This window comes from Diceros bicornis, chromosome 1, assembly GCF_020826845.1.
Source record: "Diceros bicornis minor isolate mBicDic1 chromosome 1, mDicBic1.mat.cur, whole genome shotgun sequence".
Taxonomy (NCBI): domain Eukaryota; kingdom Metazoa; phylum Chordata; class Mammalia; order Perissodactyla; family Rhinocerotidae; genus Diceros; species Diceros bicornis.
Window position 1 is genome coordinate 43,250,968 of NC_080740.1, and position 23,291 is coordinate 43,274,258.

Sequence of the window (23,291 nt, forward strand, 5' to 3'; positions counted from 1 at the left end):
AGTTCTTGGTTCCCTCTTCCATGATCTCACCACCATGCCTCTGTTGGTTTGTGCCATATGTCTCTATGATATGCTGTAATTGTCGATCTTTCTTTGAGCAGAACACTACTTTCAATATGGTCACGGTGCAATTCATAATGGAAATTTTCTTCATAGTTATTTTAAATTTACTGAACAAATCCTATATGCTAGTTACTATGCTAGCTAAAGAGGATACTAGGTCAAAAAAAAAAATCACTGATCTTTATCAATTTACAATCTAAAAGGTATGTGTGTGTGTGTGTGTGTGTGTGTGTGTGTGTGTGTTTAATAACTTCTTGATTTATGTTTCCTCCGCAGATCTTGGAGGCATCTGAGGTTTAATGGAGACTTTCCAGCATTCCAGACTGCTGCCCTGCAATGAAGCTCTGAGTCACGATCTTTGGGTCTAAGGTACTGGCAACAATGTGGAACCCCAGGACAGCCAACCTGACTAACCTTCCCTCTAAGCAGAAGCCCAAAATGAGTCTGGCCTGAAATCACAGCAAGCACTAGAGAAGGACTTCTTTGTTAATGGAAAGAGGAAAGAAGAAAAAGATTTCCAGCAAATTGCAACAGACTTTCCACCATTCTAAAGAACCCACCTTCCTTATCAATCAAGCCGTCCTATCTAGTAACTCCCATTCTAGCCTTTTGCCAGGAACAGGGCATGTCAATCCTGGTGAAAATATCAAGACAAACCCTCAGAAAAATAGACCTGGAACTGTGACACTCTCAAAACGGTCCAGTAGGAGAACAATGTCAGAAAGCCTGTCCAGCCCCCCTGTGATCCCGTCCCGCAGGCCTGGATTCCGGGTATGCTATATCTGTGGCCGAGAATTTGGGTCCCAATCCCTTGCCATTCATGAGCCCCAGTGCTTGGAGAAGTGGCATATTGAAAACAGCAAGTTGCCCAAGCACCTGAGGAGGCCTGAACCCTCCAAACCACAGCCTCTCCGTGGCAGCGGGTCCTACAATCTTCAAGCAGCGAATGAGGCAGCGTTTCAGAGTTCCCAGTCTCAGCTGCTGCCCTGCGAATCCTGTGGCCGCACATTCTTGCCAGATCGTCTTCTTGTTCACCAGAGAAGCTGCAAGCCAAAGGGTGAGGGGCCCAGAGCACCAAGCCCCAACAGATCTGATGATCTTCCTGGTTTCAAGAAAGCTTCCAGCATCCCAGCCCGACCAAGGACTCTCATCTGCTACATTTGTGGTAGGGAATTTGGCACCCTGTCCCTTCCTATTCATGAGCCCAAATGCCTGGAAAAGTGGAAAATAGAAAATGACCAGCTCCCCAGGGAGCTCCGCCGGCCATTCCCACAGAAGCCTCAGCCTCTTCCAACTGGACAGTCCAGTCAAGAGGGGCCAAGTCAAGCTCAGCTTGTGCCCTGCCCAAACTGTAGCCGGACCTTTGCCCCTGACCGCCTTCTGGTACACCAGAGAAGTTGTAAAGCTCAACCCAGTGGGTCAACAGTTCAGAATTTGACCTTAGGAAGTAAAGGTGGCCTAAAAGAGTCCGCTAATTCTAAGCAGCAAAGGCACATGGCAGCACCCGCTGTGACTGAAAAGGTAATTCACGCCACTTGAGATGCACTGGGTAGACCTGGGGGTACATTCTGCCTCCAGGGGAATGAGAGAAAACTGTCTGCAGAATCAGCTGCCTCAGCCCCTAGGATGGTTTCTTTCAATACATTATTTCTGCCTCAATGCGTCCCATCCGCGTTGACCCCCTGTCGGACTCCAGGGGCTATATCTCTGTTGACAAAGTAAATATAAGAACATCCTTGCCTGGTGGGTTCATAGTCCTCTTCCATTCTGCTGCCTAAAAGTAAGAGAGATGGACTTCTTTCTTCCCTGATCCCTCATACCAATAATCCTTGGGAGAGACTGTTATTTGAAAATGAGTCATTAATGCTGTGTCTACATTACAGAGATATAATTCCTATTCCAACAGCCAATATTTATTACCAGTTTATTTTAGTCATCTACCTTAGGAATTCATTTTTGGCAATGCTGGGTTATGCTGAGTTTATCTTACTAAAATAGAATCTGTGTCAAAAACCCCAAATGACTTTAGCAATAATTAAACACTGGAGCACTTACAGAAATAGACATGCTCTGCAAATATGGCATGTTTTCTTTCAACAATTACATGATTGTAGTATGTGGGGAATTAACCCCCGTGTAGACTCTGAAGCAACTAAGTGTGTGTTCATGGTTCTGAGAAGCGCTCAATTCCTGCTCCGTGTTTGGGTTAGACACCGGGCCCTGACCCCTGACTTGGGCAACTGTAGATAAGCATGACCCCAGGGGTCCCCAACCTGTATGGTGAAGTGTTGTTGGGCCTTTACCTGAAGTTTCACCATCAGCCAGGATTGGGGAAGGATGCTTATGGAGATGGCTACCTGCAAGAGAGGCATGATCTATGCTCTTGGTGCTGCCATTAAGCCAGGGGAGTGGATGTGCTGTCTTGTACAGAATGTCAAACCGTGAGAAATAGGAAGTGCTCACAGTCTTTTCTCTATGGCTTACTACTTAAGATGCTCCACCTGCAGGGATTCTTTAAATGAACTGTTTTCGAGAAACTAAGGTTACTGAAGCTATGGTAAGAGATTAGACCAGAGGGATGGACTGTGGGAAGGCATCCTTTATTTTTAATCCAATTTTTTTCTTTTTTATTGCATTATTTTGGCAAATGTCTATTACTTTTTCCTAACTTCCATGTTTAAAATGAAATACTTATGGACTTACTGGTTTGGAAGATTCCAAGACAATGATCCTAAAGCTGAAGAATCAGACTAACAGCTGCTGGGCAAGTTTTCCAATGAACATTGAAGAAAGAACGGCTAGTTTCTTTGCCGAAGGAAAACCCAAACTCTTAAGTGTGGCATGGGCTGCAGGCTGGTCTCATAAACATGATCTGTTTTTCCCATCTTCTGGCTGTTGCTTTTCTTCCAAAACGTGTGGGGTCTGGATTCAGAGAGGAAAAGAATCCGTGTCTCAGGGCCACAAATGAGAAACTCTGTGAGTGTTCTGACTTACAGGCCTGTTTCCTGATTGTATGCATTTACTTCAAATGTTCTCATTGCAGATCTCCAGATAGGGAGGAGTGTGGTCAGGATTCTTGTGCTTGTTGTTGTAACACATACTTTGTGCTCCCCAGAGTGGAGCCAACAGGCTGAGCACAGCGTGTTCTCACTCAGTCACGACCGCTAAAAGAGGCTGGCCTGGGCCCACGGCTTCACAAGAAGACACCTCCTGATCCACCCAGTCATCTGGAGGGGAGAATGTCAGAAGGAGAGGCCAGAGATGGCCCTCAATGACTCGAGCATTTCGATCAGAGTAGGGGGAGTCCATCAGAACCAGGGCATCTAGAGGACATGGCTATGTCAGGGTACAGCCAACCCTGCTCCAGACCTGAGAAGGCATGTGTCAGTGAGAAACTGGCGCTCACTGCTGTCAGATGTGTGCTGGCCCGTTTGGGGACCACACAGGCTTCAGTGGAGGGCATAGGAGGGTCATCCAACATAGGGTCCCTTTAGCTGCCAGATTTAAAGCAAGCTTGGGTTAATTAAAATGGAGGAAACTCCTAGGCTTCAGAGAGGCATAAGAGCTCTTGAAGCAATGGACTTTATTCCTCCTCTAGAAAAGGCATTTGCCAGTCCATAGTGCTTTCAGCAGAAACCCTCTCCTGGTAGCGCAATTTTCTCTTTAGGTAGTGGTTTGATCTTGTCTGTTGCTCTTTTTTCTTTCTTTGTGTCATTTAAAATTTAGATAGTACAGTGAATCATCCATTTTCCATAAAGAGCACTGCCCTATGTATTATTAGCTCTCAGAGTTTCGTCTGCCTGTGGTGGCCGACTCTTGGCTGACTACAATGCACACTCATTCTTTTTACAATTCAGATGTTTGCTTCATGTCTTCTCTTGTCAATTAGAACAATTTCCCTCTAGAATCCTCATTCTGACTTCAGATTAGAATCAGTGATCTTGCCTAATGTTCTCAGGAGGCTCAATCTTGTCATGTATTCAGGTGAGAAAAATATTTTCAGAACCATGATCATAGTGCTTGGAAAACAATTCACTCCGGTTGGGCGACAATGACTGTTTTGCTGGCAGAACGAATAACCCTCCTCTCGGAATGTTCCTCCAACATAGATTGGCGCAGGTCCCTTATGACACAGATGCTCCTGTTGCCCTTCAATCAAATCTAAACACAAACAGACGCCTTTAAGACAAGTTCTCCTCCAAGACCCTGTGGGGGGTGGGGGGGGGAAGGTGGGGGGGGAGGGCGGGGGGCTGGAAGCTTTTTACTTTAGCTCTGCTTTGCCTTCTAACCACTGGATGGGCTTGAACTGTCCTGTTGTTTCTCATTCAAAATATAGAGCTGAATTCACTCTTTCTGATCTCACAGGGAAGTTGTGAAGGATGCTAAGCAGTGTTTCAGAGGAATAAAACCATTGGTGTGGATTTTTATTTAAAAGGTGTGACTGCCCTGGAGTTATTGCTCTCCCACTATACGGCATCACGAGCAGCATCGCACTCCCTTTCTTTCCTCTAAAAGAAGGGAAGCCTGAAAAAGAAATATACAGTTTAGCAAGATTTTTAAAGTGGCGTCAATTTCAGATAAAATTTTTATGCATGATATGGAAAACCATATATTATCACTTTAAATTTTAATATTGCATTTATTTTATGAGATCCTTTGAGGTCTATTTTCGTAAGCAGTTTCCTAAGTGATGCTGAGAGGTACAATAATAGATGTCATTACTGCTCCTTATTTTAATATGAGTGAATAAATTTTAATATTTGCATTTAATATTTGGAAAAATATTACCCTTTCTAGAAGGTGAGAGTATTTCATTCTTTGACTTTAGGCCCTTTCTGGCTAATTGGAACACAGATTGACAGAGTTAATTAAATATAACTACAAACCAAAATGAAGCCTTTATCTAATTACCTTTTATTAGTTAGATAATGTTTGGGGTTATTTTCTTAGGATTTTGCTTTTAACATGTGAAACACTGTTCCTAAAAATCCTATACTATATTACAAAATAGACATTCTTTTTCTTTATGGAAACTATCTTTTCTATAAATGATTGCTTCTCTGAATGTAGTTTTAAGCTAACTCTGGTCTCCTAGATGCTAAGATTTAAGCTAAAAATCCCATCAGATGCATCTCTAGCATCTGGTGCTGCCATCTGGTGTTTTCTTTTAAAGTAATATCTTCTACACTACAAAAATGTTCTTGCCTTTCTCTTTGTGTTACCTCCAAATGTGTTTGAGAAGATGCCTTTAAAATACCAACTCTAGTTATTTAGGTCTACAATTATATATTTGGTTTAATATTATAAATGCTGTTCCATGGCTAATTATTTCATTCTCTAAAGGCGAAACTCTCAGTGGCAAGGTCACAATCAGAAAGATCCAGAAAGGCAGGAGGGATGTTCTCATATTGTCAAATGTTGCGTGTGTGCCTGTGTATCTATTGGGTAAGAATTATTTGGAGTTTATTAGGAGGCACGGAAGAAAGAGAACTAACTTTCATTGAGAGCCCTTATGATTTCAGCCCTTTATACACATGATCTCATTTTATTCTTCATAGTATTACTGTAAAACAGATATTATTTTCCCCACTTTCCAGGTGGGGAAACTGAAGTTAAGCAACTTGCCCAAAGTCACATAGTGGGTTTGGTAGTGAGTGTCAGAGCCAGATATACCTATTTCCAAAGACCCATCTTTTCATGTCACTAAGAGAGAGGCATATGTGTGATACAAAAAGGGTATGGCTGCCCTGCTGGGCTGTGAGTGTTAAGTAGGACAAAGACAACAGAATTTAGTTCATTCAACAAATATTTATTGTTAGGCGTTGGACTAAGTACTAAATATAGAGTCATAAAATAGATAGACACTGTTCTTGATTTCATGGGTTTTTAATTTATAAAGGAAATTATATGAAATATGAAATTTCAAATTGTAATATGACAGTGTCTAATGGCGGGAGTGGACATTCAGGATCTTGGTTAGCAAAAACCTCTGGGAGGAAGTAACATTTCAGCTGAGAGATGAAAGATGTGAAAGCATTAGCCGAGAGTAAAGATGTAGGGGAAGGAAATGGCAGGAAGAGGAGACCTTTTGGCCAAAGGTAGCATGTGTGAAGGCTGTGAGGTAAGAAAGATCTTAAAATGGGACTAAAAAGTCCACAGAAAAGTGGCCAGAGCCTAATGAAGGAGGGGACAGGCACACAAGATGAGACTGTAGAAACAGCATAGTTCCCTTGAGCTGCCCAGTGGATGTGGGGACACCAGTTGTTTGGCTCTTGCAGAATGCAGGCTAGAGCTGATGATGGCTTGGCCTAGGGTGTTGGTGGCAGAGATGGAGATAAGGTATAATGGGCAGAAATTGGTGATAGTTGGGATGTGGAGGGGTGAAGAAGGGGGTCAGAACAACTCCCAGATTTCTAGCTTGAACAATTGTACTAGTTGTGCCATTTTCTAAGATGGGGAAGACTTGAGAAAGGGTAGGCTCTTAGGGGTCAAGATCAATAGTTCCATTTTAGACATATCAAATTCAAAATGCTTGTGAGATATCTTAGTGAGTAGGTCAGGCTTAATATACAAGTCTGAATCTCAAAAGAGAAGATTAATGTGGGATATACATTTGTACATTAGTAATATATATTTAAAGTCATCAGAATGAGTATAGGGTTAGGAAATTAGAGCCAGGGCTGAGCCCTGAGGCATTACAATATTTAGGGGTTAGAGGAGAAGGAGCTGGGGGATGGGTGCCTGGAGACATTGGAGAAATTACTAGAGAGTATGGTGCCATGGAAGCTGCAATCAGAGAAAACGGCAAGAATGAGAGTGCGGAAAACAGTGTGGGATGCTGAGAGTCTGGGTAGAACAAGGGCCCAAAAAATATCTCTTTGATATGGCAATGTGGATTTAGTTTGATAGTCTTGGAAAGAACACATTCAGTATAGTGGTGGGGGTTGTAGAGTGTGTGGATGATAAAGATATGATGTGTTTTGAGAAGTTTGGCTTTGAAAACTAGGAGAAAAATAATGGATAGGCTGGAAATAGAGATATTTGGTTAAGAGAGATTTCTTTAAAAGATGGGAGCTTCTAGACTATATTTGAATGTTTAGGATCGTGATCCAGTGGAGAGAGGGAGATTGAAGAAGCTGGAGAGGAGATAAGGGCAAGTGGAGGAGAAATGGGCACCAGAGGGTGGGATCCCAGCTTGTTCAGAGGAAGGAATTTGATAGGAAGGGACATTTCTCCATTTCAGGAGGACGTTGAATGCAAGTAAAGGCAAGTTTGTAGTTTGCAAGTGGGAAGATGAAAGAGCTACAATCTGTTAGCTTATCTCTTATGTTTTCTCAATGAAATACCAAGCAAGCTTATCTGATGAGAAAGAGAGAGGTATAAAAAGAGAGAAAAAGGTTACTTTTAAGAGTCTACTTAGTCCTTCGTCTCTTTATGCCTTCAGTTAAGCTGTGTTCCTGAAATCAAGACTAAGGATTCTAGAATCATTTGCCTCTATGATTCCCAAGCACAAGAATGATTTGGAACCCTTTGGAAGTGGTAGATAAAACATTCAGTGGGATCCTTCTGAGGGTTCTTACCCTTATAATCCTCTTCAGTGGTCCTACTTTACCTCTTCAGCTGAGCTCATGTCATGAAAACCAGCCTTGACCTCACAAACAGTCCCCTGATGATGCTGATAGCTGCACTACTCATGTTCAACTCCCTGTGCCATTTCTTCACCTTTCCTTGGTGCCAACCATGCCTGCACATCAGGGCAGCATTCTAAGATCCCACGGCTCTCAGATGTAAAAAGCACAACTTTAAGGTAACAGGACCAGTTCTCTTCTGCACTGTGGCTCTAGAAGCCAACCCAAAGGCATCTGTGTGTGTGTACTGCATGTGTGGATTACGTGTGTGTTGAGGGTGGGGGGACTTATGAATTTTAGAGCAACAGCATTACCACTGAAGTCGATGGATAGCTTCCTAATATAAACACTTGAAGGAAAATACTCATTTGTACAAATTACAGTCTAACGTAATTATCTTTAAAAATCAGCCTCAAATTATAATTTTATATCACATATCCCCAGTGAGAGAGACCATAATAGATACAGCCACCTCTCCCAGAGCCCAAAGACCAAAGTAAAAATAGGTGGTCAGGGACCAGCCCAGTGGCGTAGTGGTTAAGTTCACGCATTCCGCTTTGGCAGCCCAGGGTTCGCCAGTTCGGATCCTGGGCGCGGACCTACTCACCACTCCTCAAGCCATGCTGAAGCAGCATCCCACATAAAAGAACTAGAAGGACATACAACTAGGATATACAACTGTGTACTGGGGCTTTGCAGGGACAAAAGAAAAAGAGCAAGATTGGCAACAGATGTTAGCTCAGGGCCAATCTTCCTCAAAAAAAAAATAAATAGGTGGTCATTGCATTGGTGCTCCAATATGGGGCTTTCTGCTTCTCTAGAAAGAGAAATACTGATTATAACCTCTGTGAGAGGAGACGATCACATATTATAAATTCAAATATTATTCAGACCTAAAATGACAAAACTACAACACACCATACTCTCAAAGAATTAGTCTAGCTTAAATGATTTCATATGTCTTCATAAGCCCGTTTTTCCATCACCCTCATCTCCCTGCTTCCAGCCCCAAACACACAGACATCCATATTTTCTAATGATAGATGCTTAGAAATCTTTGTGTGATCATTGAATGGGTATACATAGTTCTTAGAAATCTGAATTCCAAGGTCAACAGCTAACATCTCTCCCAAAATTCTTAGAACTTCACCAAAGGCAGTGCAACACAACTTTGAAGGAGTTCTTATTGAAACAGAGTCTCCCTGCTGAATATGAGACACAAGTTCAGCTTTATGAATATGTGGAGCATTGAGAGAGTTTGACTTAGGACTCCATCTCTCGTTTTCACTTTATATTGTATAATTCACCTCCTTCTTACATCCATTGTCTCTTTCAAATTTTCACCTCTATGAGGCTGTTTTACATGTAAAGAAATGTCCTGCAAATTGAAGAAGGGCCTAATAAATCCAGGTACTCAATAATTTTTCAATATTCCTGCTCCAAGCACCATCCCTGAGGCCATGATCCTGTCATTTAAAGTCCTCAAGCAACTCTCACATCCCAGGCTACCTTTGTTTAAGCAGAGAAGGTGAAATCATAATGGTATCACTGGTCCCAACCTAAAGGTTCAGGAAATCAAGGCAGAGGGAGAGAGAGAGGATAGGGAGGAACCGGGATCAACAACTCTGATAAGGAAAGGGAAAAAAAAAATTGTCTCCCAAGGTTCGAATTCTTTCTGGCCTATCCAAGGGGATACCTTTCTTTTCATTGGAAAACTTCTTTCTTTGGCCTTCACGCTGAGCTGGGGGCCCTTTAGCATAAATTGTAGACGAATCAGGCATACGTGTCTGCATTCGTCGAATCAGGAAATAACCCAACTTCCAAGTTCCAGGTCAGGTAGCATCTACACTTTTCTTTATTTCTCTCTAACTGTAGAAGCTGGAAAAACTGAGTGGCTGTCTCAGTTTATGGGTTTTTCCTGTCTTGGCCCCATTCCTCCCTTGCTGCTTCATTTTATCCTATGACCTGGAAGCCATCTGACTACAAGGGTGGTCAAACTGAAGAGCACAAAAACCAGATACAGGGGACATCCTCCATCCATTTTCTTCAAGGAAAGTCATTCTTGACAAGAATTTAGCAAGAGATTTAATCAAACACTTCACCTTCCAACCAATATCCTTCTAAGGGATCAGGGAAAAAAGCAGTTTTATCTCAAATGTGAAAAAAAAAGAAAAAAACTTCAGCTAAGAAACTGTATTTGTTTCAGGAACAGACTGTAACTTGGAATTCATTCTTTGACTTACATTTTTCAGCCTTGTATCTCAGGGTAAGCAATTAAATAACTAAAATGCCAAATTACCAACTAAAAAATAGGTACCTGAAGATACTTGAATATTAACAACATTTCCAAATGAGTAGCCAAGTCTTTCTTATTGTTAAAAGGAGCGAAACAAAACTCCAAATCATAAGTAACAGACTCTCTCTAATAGTTGGCCAATAGACAGGCTGGATTGGAAAATTCCTTACGTGGCATCCAGTGATTTCCAAAAACAATTTAATTTCAAACAACGATCCTTCCAGATGTGACATTTGGGTAGAATTGTTTGAAAACACCACAAGTAAATGTGACATACCAGTGGTTTCTAGACAATCAAACTCTGCAATTGTTGAAGTTTAAGACTGAACTATGCAGTTACTCCTATATATTAAAATGCTATTTATACTGTATCTGCATGTGTAGAACATGCCTGGGGGATGGAAACTTAATTATATACATTCAGTCTCAGTCAAGTGTGTTAAAATTGTGTTTTAAATGGCCACAGGCAAAATTCTGACTTTGGGAAATGAGTCTTTGGTGACCTGGCCTCACATTCTGATCTTTTCCTTTCAGCACCTTCTGCACCCTCCCTGCCCTTACCAACCCCCATTTCTTGATATTGTCGGAAAGGGTTTGGGAGAATCTGATAAAATCCTTCATAGAAAAATCTCCCTCATAGGACTATTTGCATTTTGAAAGAAGATAGTGGAGAGGGCAGTTTTAACCGAAGGAATGAACTCTTGAGGTAGTCAAGAGAACAGAAGTAGGAATTTTGCTGGTTTCTCTCCAATCCCACCCAATGGCTGACTCTCTGGACATATAAGACAGAGTATGATACTCTGCTGACCACTGGTGGCCTTATCCCTCATGTTTCTAGAAGCCATTGGAATCAGACAGACCTGGAATCAGATAATAGATGCACAATGAAATCACATATCTTTGAGCAAATTACATAACTTTCCCCAGCCTCAGTTCCCCCAATGTGAGAGGTTGAAATGAGAGAACACCTACAAAGGACCGGAGATGGCAGCTGAAAAATGGTCATTTGTCAGCTACTCCCTGCCCCCTTCACAGTGGCAGTGCCTGAAGACCCCCTGTCTGAGTGAAAACGAGCTTTACCACTTACTTATCACTCTGTGCCTTGGTTTCCTGCTTTGGAAAATGGGGGTACTGAGTCTTTCCCAGAGGATTATTATGAGAATTATTTGGATAAAGCATGTTAAGTGCTTAGTATGGTGTCTGGCACTTAGAAAGTGCTGGATAATTGTCAGCTGCTACTCAGTTGGACATTTTCAATATTGGAATATTCACAAGAATTTCTAAGAGAGGTTTTACTGATTTCCTCAAGTATGGGAGAAAAAAACTTCCCCTCTTATTCCCCCATCCAAACTTTCTGCATTCTATGGTATGCCCTGTGCACTTACCACAGACATCTCAATTATTTGGCCTAATGCAAGGGATCAGGAGAATGGAAAATCTAAAATAGTAGCTAAGGCTCAAATTCTTCATATTTAATTTTGTCTTTTGGGAAGAGGAAGACTCACTGACAGAATGACACCCATTCAAACAGCTGCACAGTCACATAACAAGACCCTCAGACCCTGGCAGGACAGGCCCTGTTTTTGACAGGCTGAGATTCAGCTGGGAGTGAGGGTAACAAAAAATCCTCCAGCAAGCAAATGACTTGAGAATTACGCATGGTTACTGTGCCTATGTGGTCTTGGAAGCCAGTCTCATCCCTCAAAGTAGGAGCTTCTTTTGCTTAAGGATAGGCTTCAAGCCTCCTGTCAAGTTCTGTTGTAATTGCCTAAGTGCTTAAATTCAAAGAGAACAGGGAATTTTCAGTGTGACAATCTCTAATGTATCACTGTACACTTTTTTTCTAAAATGCCTCCCCTACCACCTGGCAAGCTTTTTAAATCCCATAGTCAGAGACTCAGTCCTTTGACTCAAAGCACTGACTGTATAGAAGATCCCAGATAAAACGCAAAGATTCCCTAAATAGGTAACAAGCCTTTTTTAGCCACTGGCACGTTAATGCAAATTAACCATAAGTTTGGCTCATTTTTTGGAAATGAGATATAAGGCAAATACCTTTTGTTGGGGAGATATATGGGGAGAAGAGGTGGGAAAATAGGCTGCTCAGAGTCACAAACTCAGATGCTTTCAGGGGTTGAGCAGGCTGCGTATAGGACAACAAGGACTGGTGGAGTCTGTGGTATTGTGGAGAGTAAGTCCCTTCTAAAGATATTCACATTTAAAGCTTTCAAGAACATTGTGCTGGTCAAGTAACACATACCTGTCTGTTGGCTGAAGTGGCCTTTGGTCCATCAGTTTACAATCTGAGATCCAGAGTAGGAAGCAGAGGGGAGATAGTTCTAGGGGGTAGCCTGGGTGACAGGCTGTCAAGAGGACAGCCTGGGTCAGAGGGACTCATGAAGGGACCCACATAGTTGTGTGATAGTTGTGTGCAGGAACCACTGGCATGCACACTTCATGTCTGAGCATAGAGGAACTCACCCCAGCTGCCAACCACCATTTGGGAGTCTCCAGAACAAGGAGGGCATTCTTGTGGGTCAGACCTCTGGGAGCCAAACCTTCTAAGAATTTTACAGGGCCACAAAAAGTCCAGGATCCTAGAGAGCTTCCACATCTGGAGAGTAGTTTTCAGAACTAATCAGTCCGAATTCAAACATATCAGTGGGCAGAGAAGTCAAGAAAATGCTTCCCCCACGCAACAGGGCCCTTTCTCACTCTGCCCCTGTTTCTTGAGTAATTTCAGGTGGAATAGGCTCTGTGCACGCCAAAGAGGGATCTGCCAACCCGACTTATTGCCTTCGAGAAAGAGTTTAGGAAAAAGTAAAAAATATTTCCCAAATAAATGTGGTGAGTTAAGTGTGGTCATTCCCACCGTTAGGGCCGGTTCCTGGTTCTGTACCTAGCACAGTGTCTGGCACACTGCCCGGAACCAGAAAATTCTTCCTGAGCAACGGTATCTGGGGTACAATTGAATCACCTCCTGAGAGACAGCCCTTTCCTCCAGATGCGTTTCCATTTAGTGCAGCTCTCATCTCCCGAAGCAGTCTCAGCTGTATCCTCAGCAGATGTCTCTGGTTTCTTTCTACTCACAAGGCAGCTTGAGCATCAATATTTAGAATCTCATTGCTTTATTGGCTTTTGTGAAGTTGAAAAATATCTGATTAAACCCAGATATTTTCAGACTGGCCATACTGAGCTCGTTACCAGTCACGCTCCATTTAAGAAACAAAGTACATCAACATATAGGGCCGGTTCTGGGCCAGGGCCTGAGACAGGATAAGAATTGTCATGTGTATCTCTCCCATGGCACCATTTTTTAATTTTGCATCTTGTGACTTGGATCATTACAGATTAATGATCACAACCAGATGGTTTGAAAGTGTCTTAAGGGGGGACACCTTTTTTTAATTTACTCAAAGTTGTGGTTCGGGCCAACGGGAACCATTCCCTTTCAGGATGCTCTCTTACCTCTGGGTTCCTTGATTTCTCTTTGACTCTTAGGTTACTGAATGTCCCCAAATGAACATAGGGCATATGGCTGTTTCGATGCAGGGATGTTATGATGCAAACCTAAAAAAAAAAAGGACTCAAATTTTCTACATTTTTTGCTGTTTGTATCCAAGTAATGTGCAAAGCATGTTACTTGAGGGAAAGAGCCAGGCATTTCATTTCATTTGCATACATATTTGGTAATAAAAAAGACATCTTTTACATTTTGATATGGTTGCTTTGGCACAGCCCCACTAAAATGGCCTCCTCAAAAAGAACAGGCCAACTGCTTCAATGACAGCAAATAAATCCAGCTACCTCCTGCCTTCCGCGGTGCGAACGTGGGGGGCTTCCTCTGTTCCCTGGTAGCAGATAGGTAATTGTGTTTGTGACCTTCTAGAGCGAAAGCTCTCAGCTTTCTCTTTCTTGCTTAGGGGAGTGAGCCTAAAGATGATGATTACAGGCTGGAGGGACGTCAAGGGCAAAGCCGAGGAAAACGTAAAGGAATGAATAGTTTGAGGCAAAGGGAGACTTTCAGTATCCCTGAAATCAACTGAGGAAAGCAATTGACTTTATATGTCTTTTGTGCACACGCTTACACACACACACACACACACACAAACACATTAAAGGATCTTGAAGTTTATTTTACTGGAAGATGAGAAACTGGTGTCTGTTATGTTTCAAACAGACCAGATGCCATGCACATAGCACAGAGGGAAAGCCCTGCTTTTAAGCTATCCATTTCTGCTGCAGGGCTCAGGCCCTGACACTCTAGAATTGGACTTTTCTGGTTGAAATTGTATGTGAATGGATTTGCTCTCTAGTGTACTTTCTCTGGCAAAATTTTTGATGTCCTGGAAAAAAAAATTTTCTAATTTTCTTTCTTCAGTTATCTCCTATAGTATTTTTTTCTTTTTTCAACTGGAGGATGTCTTGGGAGACAAATTAAAGGGTTTACGATCTAGATCACTTAAAAATATTCTCTAGGTCTTGGCAAAAGTCACTCTAAAATACATTATTTGATTCTGGAATTTCATCTGAAAATGTGTGTTGCTGACTTTGAACTTACCGCATTGCATGAGCCCAGTAATGTAAAAACACTCCACTAAACTAGGTCCACACGAGTGGTTTCTAATCAGCTTTATTGAGGAATAATATACAAACAATAAACTGCATTCATTAAACATGTGCAATTCAATGAGTTTTGACAGTTTTTTGTTTTTTTGTGAGGAAGATCAGCCCTGAGCTAACATCCGTGTTAATCCTCCTCTTTTTGCTGAGGAAGACCGGCTCTGAGCTAACATCTATTGCCAATCCTCCTCATTTTTTTTCCCCAAAGCCCACTAGATAGTTGTATGTCATAGTTGCACATCCTTCTAGTTGCTGTATGTGGGACGCGGCCTCAGCATGGCCGGAGAAGCCGTGCGTCGGTGCGCGCCCAGGATCCGAACTCGGGCCGCCAGTAGCGGAGCGCGAGCACTTAACCGCTAAGCCACGCGGCCGGCCCTTGACAGTTTTATGTACCTGTTATAACACCACCATAATCAAGATACAGAACATTTTCATCATCCCCAAAGATTCTTGATACCCTTTATTCCTCCTTTCACCTCCAGCTTCTGAGCAACCCCTGATTTGATTTTTAACCACTATGGCTCAGTTTGGATTTTCTATAAATGAAATTAGGCAGTAACGTACTGTTTTCTGTCTGGCTTCTTTCAGCACAATTCTGAGTTTCAACCATGTTGGTGCAAGTAGCAGTAGTTCTTTTGTCTTGCTGAGTAATAGTCCATTGAATGGCAGTATCATACTTTGTTTATCTATTCATGGACGTTTCCAGTTGCATTAGTGTCTTTATTATCACTTAAGAGTGCTGTCTACTTCAGCGCAGGCAGAACCAGTTTGTATTTCTTTAATATGGAAGAAGCAAGGTGTTTTAGTATATGAAAATTATAAATTGTCCCATCTGGCCCATTCCTTGAGCTGATTCTGTCTCAAAGAGATTAAGTCCTCATCCGTGCACTCGGGTCTCAACACGATCAAGACAGTTTTCATTACTGCCCTCTCTCTGCCTGGCTCCCACAACAACACAATGGCTGATGCAGCTCTCTTGGCATAGAAAGTGCTTGCTTCTAGTACTGTCTGTCGAATCCTTATCCAGCTACTGAAGCATGGCCAGCTTCTAACGATAGGAGAATGGAATCTGGGGTCAGGACCAAGTTGGGAAGATGGGGAGACACTTAGAAAAGGCACCAACCTTTGACTGCATTCTCACGGTTTCAGTCCTATATTGAACAGACTAATCCTTGCTTTCACACTTCCTTTCATCAGTCTTTTTGCTATGGGCTTTAAAGCTTTCATGTTAATTTACTTCAGTAATATTAAATAGTTGTTGAAAAGGTCATGTTGTCTGGCAGTTTGCTTGAGGGAGTTCTCCCCTCATCAGTACAGTTCTACCCATTCGACAAAACCAATTCAAATATCACTCACTTCTCTGGCTTCCTGTCAAAACTCTTCCCTTTCTTCCTACTTCAGGCTCCCATGGCTCTATGTCTTCCTATCGTGGCACTTATAAATTTTGCCTTCTAATTAGCAGTTTACATGCTTGTCTCCATTACTAACGAAAACTAAGGATTGGGGAGCCCCATAACCTCCAGCATGCTGAGAGTGTTATACTCAATTAAATTTTTGTTGCTGGAACGAGTAGATGAATAAAGTCACGGAGGCAGCAAAGTTGAGGACTGTGGCCTCTAGCTTGGGGAATGGTGTTGAGTTTGGTGTGGCTAGCAGACTTGTTTCACGGGGCTAAAGTTGGCCATGAATGAAGTCAGTATAAAATGTTTGGCCTTTATTCTGTAGCCATGGAGAACCACAGAAATTCCTGGTATCATGTCAAACAGGCTAAGTTTGCGTAAAACACAGTCAAGTGCAGGGGGCTGTGGGGCCAGTTAGGAGGCTGAAAATTATATGGTGATTTGTCAGTCCAGCCACAATGGGCAACACAGGACCCAAGGGATGGTTCAGTCCATCCATTCCCCAAGTTATCTTTTTGGCTGCCACTCAACATAAGATGGCTAACACCTTACAGCCCCATTTAGTTATTTGAGAATTCGTGTTTTGGCTAATGCATCCAAGCCAGGAAAACAAGCCTGAACAAAATTTAAATATATGAAAGAGCTATATTTAAATTGTCTTATGGTGGAAACAGACTCAAGCTGAATCCTGTTCTCAAATTATTTTTCCAGGCCTTTGTTACTGCTTTTTAAAGTAATGGGGCAGAATTCTAGGACTTCAATTAAGTTGCATCATACAAGCATTTAACTGAAATATAGTCAACTTTAAACAGTTGACAAAATAAAATAGTATTATTGCAATAATGTAATTTAAGATATTGTAAATATTTTCATTTTGTGTTGTACTTTTATTTTACACTATGCAAAGCTGTATTCATTCCTAATATTAATTCTAGTTCCAATTACTAATTTATTACAATACTAAACTGTATTATATACAAAGCCTTGAATATCATCTTTATTATTATTATTATTATTATTTTTTGTGTGAGGGAGATCAGCCCTGAGCTAACATCCGTGCTAATCCTCCTCTTTTTGCTGAGGAAGACCAGCTCTGAGCTAACATCTATTGCCAATCCTCCTCCTTTTATTCCCCAAAGCCCCAGTAGATGGTTGTATGTCATAGTTGCACATCCTTCTAGTTGCTGCATGTGGGACGCGGCCTCAGCATGGCTGGTGAAGCGGTGCGTTGGTGCGCGCCCGGGATCCGAACCCGGGCTGCCAGCAGCGGAGCGCACGCAGTTAACCGCTAAGCCACAGGGCTGGCCCTTGAATATCATCTTTTATCAATTATTAAAGGAGTTTTCAGAAAGTAATTTGGGCTCCACTTGATTTTTCCTTTTAGGACTGATTTTCTTTCCTAATCTCTGCTTAAGTTTTGACTGTGGAGTTGATATTCTTTTTTATTATTTTGTTATTCTTATGAAAATGACACAAGTTCACTACAAAAATTCAAACTATTAGGAAAATATAAAAATTACCCCAACCTCCCCTTAGTTTGACCTTAGCAAATATCACTCCAGACATCTGTCTATATACATAAACATATACAAATAAATAGACACGCAGATTGTTTCATTGAAGTGTGAATGACTTGGACCATCATATCCAAGTTATTGTTAATAGAGATATTATATTTAATTTTACTTGAATTTGATAAAAAGAAACCAAAGTGAAACTGATATTGCTGAACTATAGAAAAATATATCTTCACTAAAAGAATATTAGTTTCTAAAAGGACCTACTAACATTAAAAAACAAAGATAAATTATTAAAAGATTTAAAATTTTTTTTAACTCTATGTTTTAATATCACACTGACTTAATTGACTGTTTGCCATGAAAGGTGAGGAATTTAGTATCATTAACATCTTTCCCCTGCCGGTTTTTGATAATTAACTATTTTTATTTGTCAAAGTGCGTTCTTTTTATATTCTCTTCTCTAACCATAATTTCTCTAGTCATTTTGTCTTAGTTTTATGTTTAAATGAATTCATTCCCAGTCTTATAGTCACGGCTTCAATATTTCTGAGCTTTTTTGTTGTCGTTTCCTCCTTTGATTGCTTATATTTTGCTAATTAATGTTTTTCAAAGGGGATGGGAAGTAGAGTGACCATATAATTTGTTGACTAAACAGGGACACTTTAGAGAGTAAAGGAAGGAGCTATTAATACTCAGTCAAGACAATGGATATAACAGGGACTGCTCTAGGCAAAGCAGGATTTAAGATCACTGAAAAGCCAGAGGTGGTGTGTTTCATAAGTTCTTGCATGCTTCAACTCACTACTTTTTGACACATTTAAATGGTGCCAAATGGCTCCTTACACAAAGGAGCATCTATTTGAAGAAAAAGTTTGGCTCTGGCTAAAGGCCCAACAACTCACTTCCTGGGGCTAATGGATGGGTTTTAGGGAGTCCACCAATTTTTTGAAATCATACCCATAATTCTGTATACATGTGCGTTTTTCTGGAGCGATAACCATAGCAGTCATTAGATTTTCAAAGGGATCTATTGCCCCATAAATATTACTTGCTAATTTCTACTTCACAACAAATCTCCAAAAAGCTACATCCTTGGTTCATGATCTCCTAACTCTCTTGTAAATAATATCACACAACTATAATTTCACACTATTATTACTTAGTATTTATTGTGGGTTAATATAAGAAATGAACAAATAAAGAGTGTTTCTGAACTTTTATAAAACTTCTAGTAATGACTTCTGTTTTAATTTTTAATATTTCTTTCATTAAGATTCATGCAACAGTATTTAGTGCTAGGAATATTTTTTCCTTCTGGCTAATTGTTATGCTTCCTTCCATAAGCTCTATTAGCTATTGAGTTGTGTCATTCACCGTGGTTTCCTTTCAGCCTGAACTACCAGGGAGGTCATTGAGAGCTATTTGAAGCTATTTGAAATAGGTATCCTAGTCTAGATTTTCTAGAACTATGTCTATTCCTCTTCCATCAATATCTCTCTTGAGGTTCTCCACCAAACCACCCTTTTTTCTTGGTCTTAATCTTTTCTTTTCCCTTTCCTTTAATGGTGATATTACACCTACTCATTTTAAATTGTAAAAGTGAGTAGATGCATGAGAGGTCATCTACACTGATTAGGAGAAAATTGTTAAATGTCTACTTCCCTTTGCTTTGCACAGTCCTGGCCTATAAGATTGAACATGAGGTGTTCCTGACAGAGAAAAGACATTAACAAAAAGAAAAAAAAAAGCTGCCTGGAAAATAAAATAATAATTCCAATAGTGGCCAGCAAAACAATTGAAAACATATGAAAGTTAGTGGATTCAAGTTAAAAGAAAAACACACATATGAAAACTTTCCCTGAAGTGTTCAAGTGCTCTGTCTATATCCAACCTAAATACACTTTCCTGGGAAACTGAAAGAACAAAAGCAAAATTGTGATGAGCCTTAATAAACTTTTGTGCATAGGGGCATGTAGTTGACAGTTCATTTAGGAAGTTTAGGAAACAGTTTACGCCTGAAATAACACTTATGTAGATTCAGAGATTAATTTTTTAAGAAATCTTTTACCCTGATGTTAAAAAAGTAATGTCTCACCCCCAAAATACTATCTGAAATATTGACAGGAAAACTGTTGATCTAATCCTTTGCTCTGCGGAAACATTAGACTTAAGGGCTTCCTCTTTGCCTTCTTTTGATTATGCTTTCCTGGAGTTGGCTGGCCCTGTTAAGTCCCCATGTAGACGAGCCCCCTGGGCAGACATTCACTGCCCCTGCCTTGCTCTGTTATGCCATGTCACATTAGCACATTAGTGAAGAAGGGGCCTTCTGCCCTTTCTGCCAGGGCTATGGTCTCTTCTTCCTGTTCCTCCTCTCCATCCCCCACAAATCCACTTTCATCTGAAAACACTAGAGAAAGAGGCTGAAAAGTAACACCTTGGCAGTTGGGGTAGTGGCAGTAACCACAAGTTGGCGATTGTTCAGCTTTCTCTGGAAGTTTGAGACTGACAATTGTGAAATTAATGAAAAATAAAAGAGATTCTCTTATCTCTGTTCAGACCCTGGGGATGCATTTTTCTCTTCAGCTGTGTCTGGGTTGCTTGCACTTCCCTAGAGCATGGCTTAGGAGTAAGATGCTCAAAACCTAAGAATACGGAGCGTGTTGCAGGTTCATATGCAGTTCAACCACAAATACATAGCATGGAACGAGCTTTGGAAAATATAATATAGAACATCTTAGCCTTTTTATGGTATTAATTTTCTCCCACATCTCTTTAAGTTATTTTGTGTGTGTCTTCTGGCCTCTGTGTCTGCCTGTTTTCTTCTAATTTTTCCTTTCAAAGAAACCTGCTGACAATGTGACATGAAAGTCCTCATTTAGGACCCATGCCATTTATTTCGCTTATATGCTTGGTTACATACTGGATTTTGCTTATTCTTTCCATATGAAATTTTAATAAATTCATTATTATCAAAGTAAAAAAAATAACCTCTCCTTTTTAAACTAAAAACCTGCACTTAATTAATCTTTCAAGTAAATAAACATGTGAAAAATAGTAAGGAACTTTTGGATATTTTGAAAATTATTGCTTCTGCTTTACCCTTTCTCTTAGGTATTGAATTCCTCAAGTATTTTTGAAGTTACTTTTCAAGTGTTAAAGACCCTGTTCCATGGCTAATAACAAGGAAGGATAAACAACTATAGTTATTTTGATGAATGTAGTCTATTGGCATAATTTAGCATAGAATAATAGAATAAAAATATTCTACCTCAAATAATGTGCTTTTTTAAAAACTTGGATCATCCAGAGGGTAACTCTATTTTCCATTTTGCTTGGTCCGTATTCATTGCGGATTTACCCATCTAGAGTCTTTTTCGGCTTGAGTATGCAGAAATCATAAATATGTTTCCTTCCGACTTTGATCTTGCTCTGTGCCCTTCCCATTGCAGGTGTAAACCCCCAATAGTCTTAGCTAAAAGTAGGCAGATTCTAAAACCTTCACACATTCTGCCATATTTTATTTCCCCAAAGGTGACCACACCACCAGCTTAATTTTTTTCTGCTTTCATGCCATTCAGTGCTACTTAAGAACATGTTGAAAAAGGTCATTTAATTTCATTGAAATTTCTTGCAGTTCAACTTAACCAGGTCTTTTCCGTTATTCGATGAGTATTCTTCCATAACTGAATCATTATTACATTCCCTGCAGTGCCTAATTCCCATATTTTCGCTATTCTCTTGCCCAGAATTTGAATCTCTTCATTCTCTGAAGATCACTTTGCCCCCTCCTTAGAAGACTGAATTTATTTTATGTGAGCTCCACTTATGCCTCGCTTCTCCACACCAACCTTTCTCCAACTTCATCTGTTTCATCTTCACTTTCCTAAGAGGCGTTATAACATCTTCAGTCACACCCTTGATCCCATCTCCTCCTGCCTCCTCAGAGATGTTATTCTATTGATTATCCATTTTCCCTTCAGCCTGCAGTCTCTCTCTCTGCCCAAGACACTCCTATCCTGAAAACAACCACAAAACAAATCTGTCTTCAACTCTGCTTATCTCTCAAATTTCCTTTCTGCAAATTTTTTGAAAGTGTATTCCTTTTCTCTTCAACCTAATCTTTAACTCCTAACAATTTAGTTTTATCCTTATCACTCCATTGGAACTAAACTCGCATAAGTCACTGGTATATAATCTACTGGTAACCAAATCAAATGGCCTTCCTCAAGCACCTCAACCACTCTCTGTAGCATTTGACAGCGTTGATGACACTATCTTTCTGGAAACCAGAAGTGTTTCCAGAATCCTGATTGGAGTCTTTTGTCCCCATGCTGTTTCTTTGACTGAAAACTTGAACCTTTATTTCTTTGGCTGCAATTTCCCTTGCCCAATTTCCTTATTGTAGATATCCTCCCAGGAATTTTTCTCCATATACTCTCTATAAACTCCTTTTCTGAAATTTTTATGGTTATAAACATCTCTTTTGTGTGAATAGCTCTGAAACCCACTAATCCTGAATTACAAGCCTCTATTTCCTGTTTTGGCTGGACTTACTCAAATTTAAATTCTACTAGTATGTCAAAGACAACAGGTCCAGAACGGAATCCATTTATTTCTCCTTCTCCAACCTGTATTTTTCTATTTCCCCCCTTCAGTTAATGACATCACTATCTCTCCTGTTACCTAGAATAAAACATTGGTATTCCCTTGGACCCATGATTTCCTTACTCTCAGAGCCATGAATGCTCAAACCCTCATAGGTATGTGCCCTGCTAGCCCTTTTAGATACATTGCAGCCAGACTTACATTCCTTAAGTGTGATTATAAATTATTCCCCTGCCTAACAACTTCCTATCCCTTACAAAACAAAATCCAGACCTTAGCATGGCATTCATGGTTGTTCACAGCATAGCTGCAGCCTACCTGTCTGATTCTAGTTCTCAATGCTACACTGAACACAAGGCAGGCTGAGTTATTTGCTATTCTCTGTACTCACTTTCAGATTCCTGCCCTGAGGCTTTGCTCAAGCTGTTTCCCCAGTCTCCAATATCCTTCTTCACCCCCACCCCCCCAGTTCTTGGGCTCTAAATTCTACTCGTTCTTCAAATGCTACCTCCTTAAAGCTTTCTTTGATCTTCACAACTGGAAGAAACATTTCCAACCTCTGAATTTCAATTAAATTTTACTAATATAGCCAAACTAGCTTTCATTTGCTTAGTGTTTAGGTGAAATTTTTTTCCTGTCCTTTTACTTGTAATCTATCTGTGTCTTTATGTTCATAAAATGCATTTCATGTAAACAACATGTAATTGGGTCTTGTTTTTTTCTCTATTCTGTCAATCCATGCCTTTTAGTTGTGTTCTTTAGCCCGTTTATATTTACTGCAATTATTGATATGTTTAGATTTAAGTCTACCAGCTTGGTGTTTTAATTCTATCTCTATTATTTATTTTTTTGGTCCTCTATTCCTCCTTTCCTGTCTTTCTTTGGGGAGTGGTTAACTCATCAATTTTTTTTAATAGTCTATCTCCCCTAGTTATGCCTCTTTTCATGACTTTGTGCTTTAGTGGTTACTATAGTGATTGAAATATGCATCTTTATCACGTCACATTCTATGTTTAAAGAATTACTTCAAGAAAGATCTAAGTATTCTATGACAATCTATTTCCAATTTTTAGCCCTCACCGTTTGTGCTCTTGTTTACTATAACTTTACATTTATATGCTATAAACTCCATACTCTTTTGTTACTATTTTTCTTC

The 23,291-nt window shown here is 40.4% G+C and overlaps 1 protein-coding gene across 1 annotated transcript in view; it reads left to right on the forward strand.

Moving 5' to 3' along the window:
• The first annotated feature begins 370 nt into the window (after positions 1–370).
• Positions 371–23,291, forward strand: part of LOC131404657 (zinc finger protein 474-like) — a 28,702-nt gene continuing 5,781 nt past the window's right edge. The window contains 2 exon segments of the mRNA XM_058539640.1: positions 371–1,584; positions 13,338–13,368. Coding sequence (XP_058395623.1) covers positions 553–1,584; positions 13,338–13,368 — 1,063 coding nt within the window. The 5' untranslated portion in view covers positions 371–552.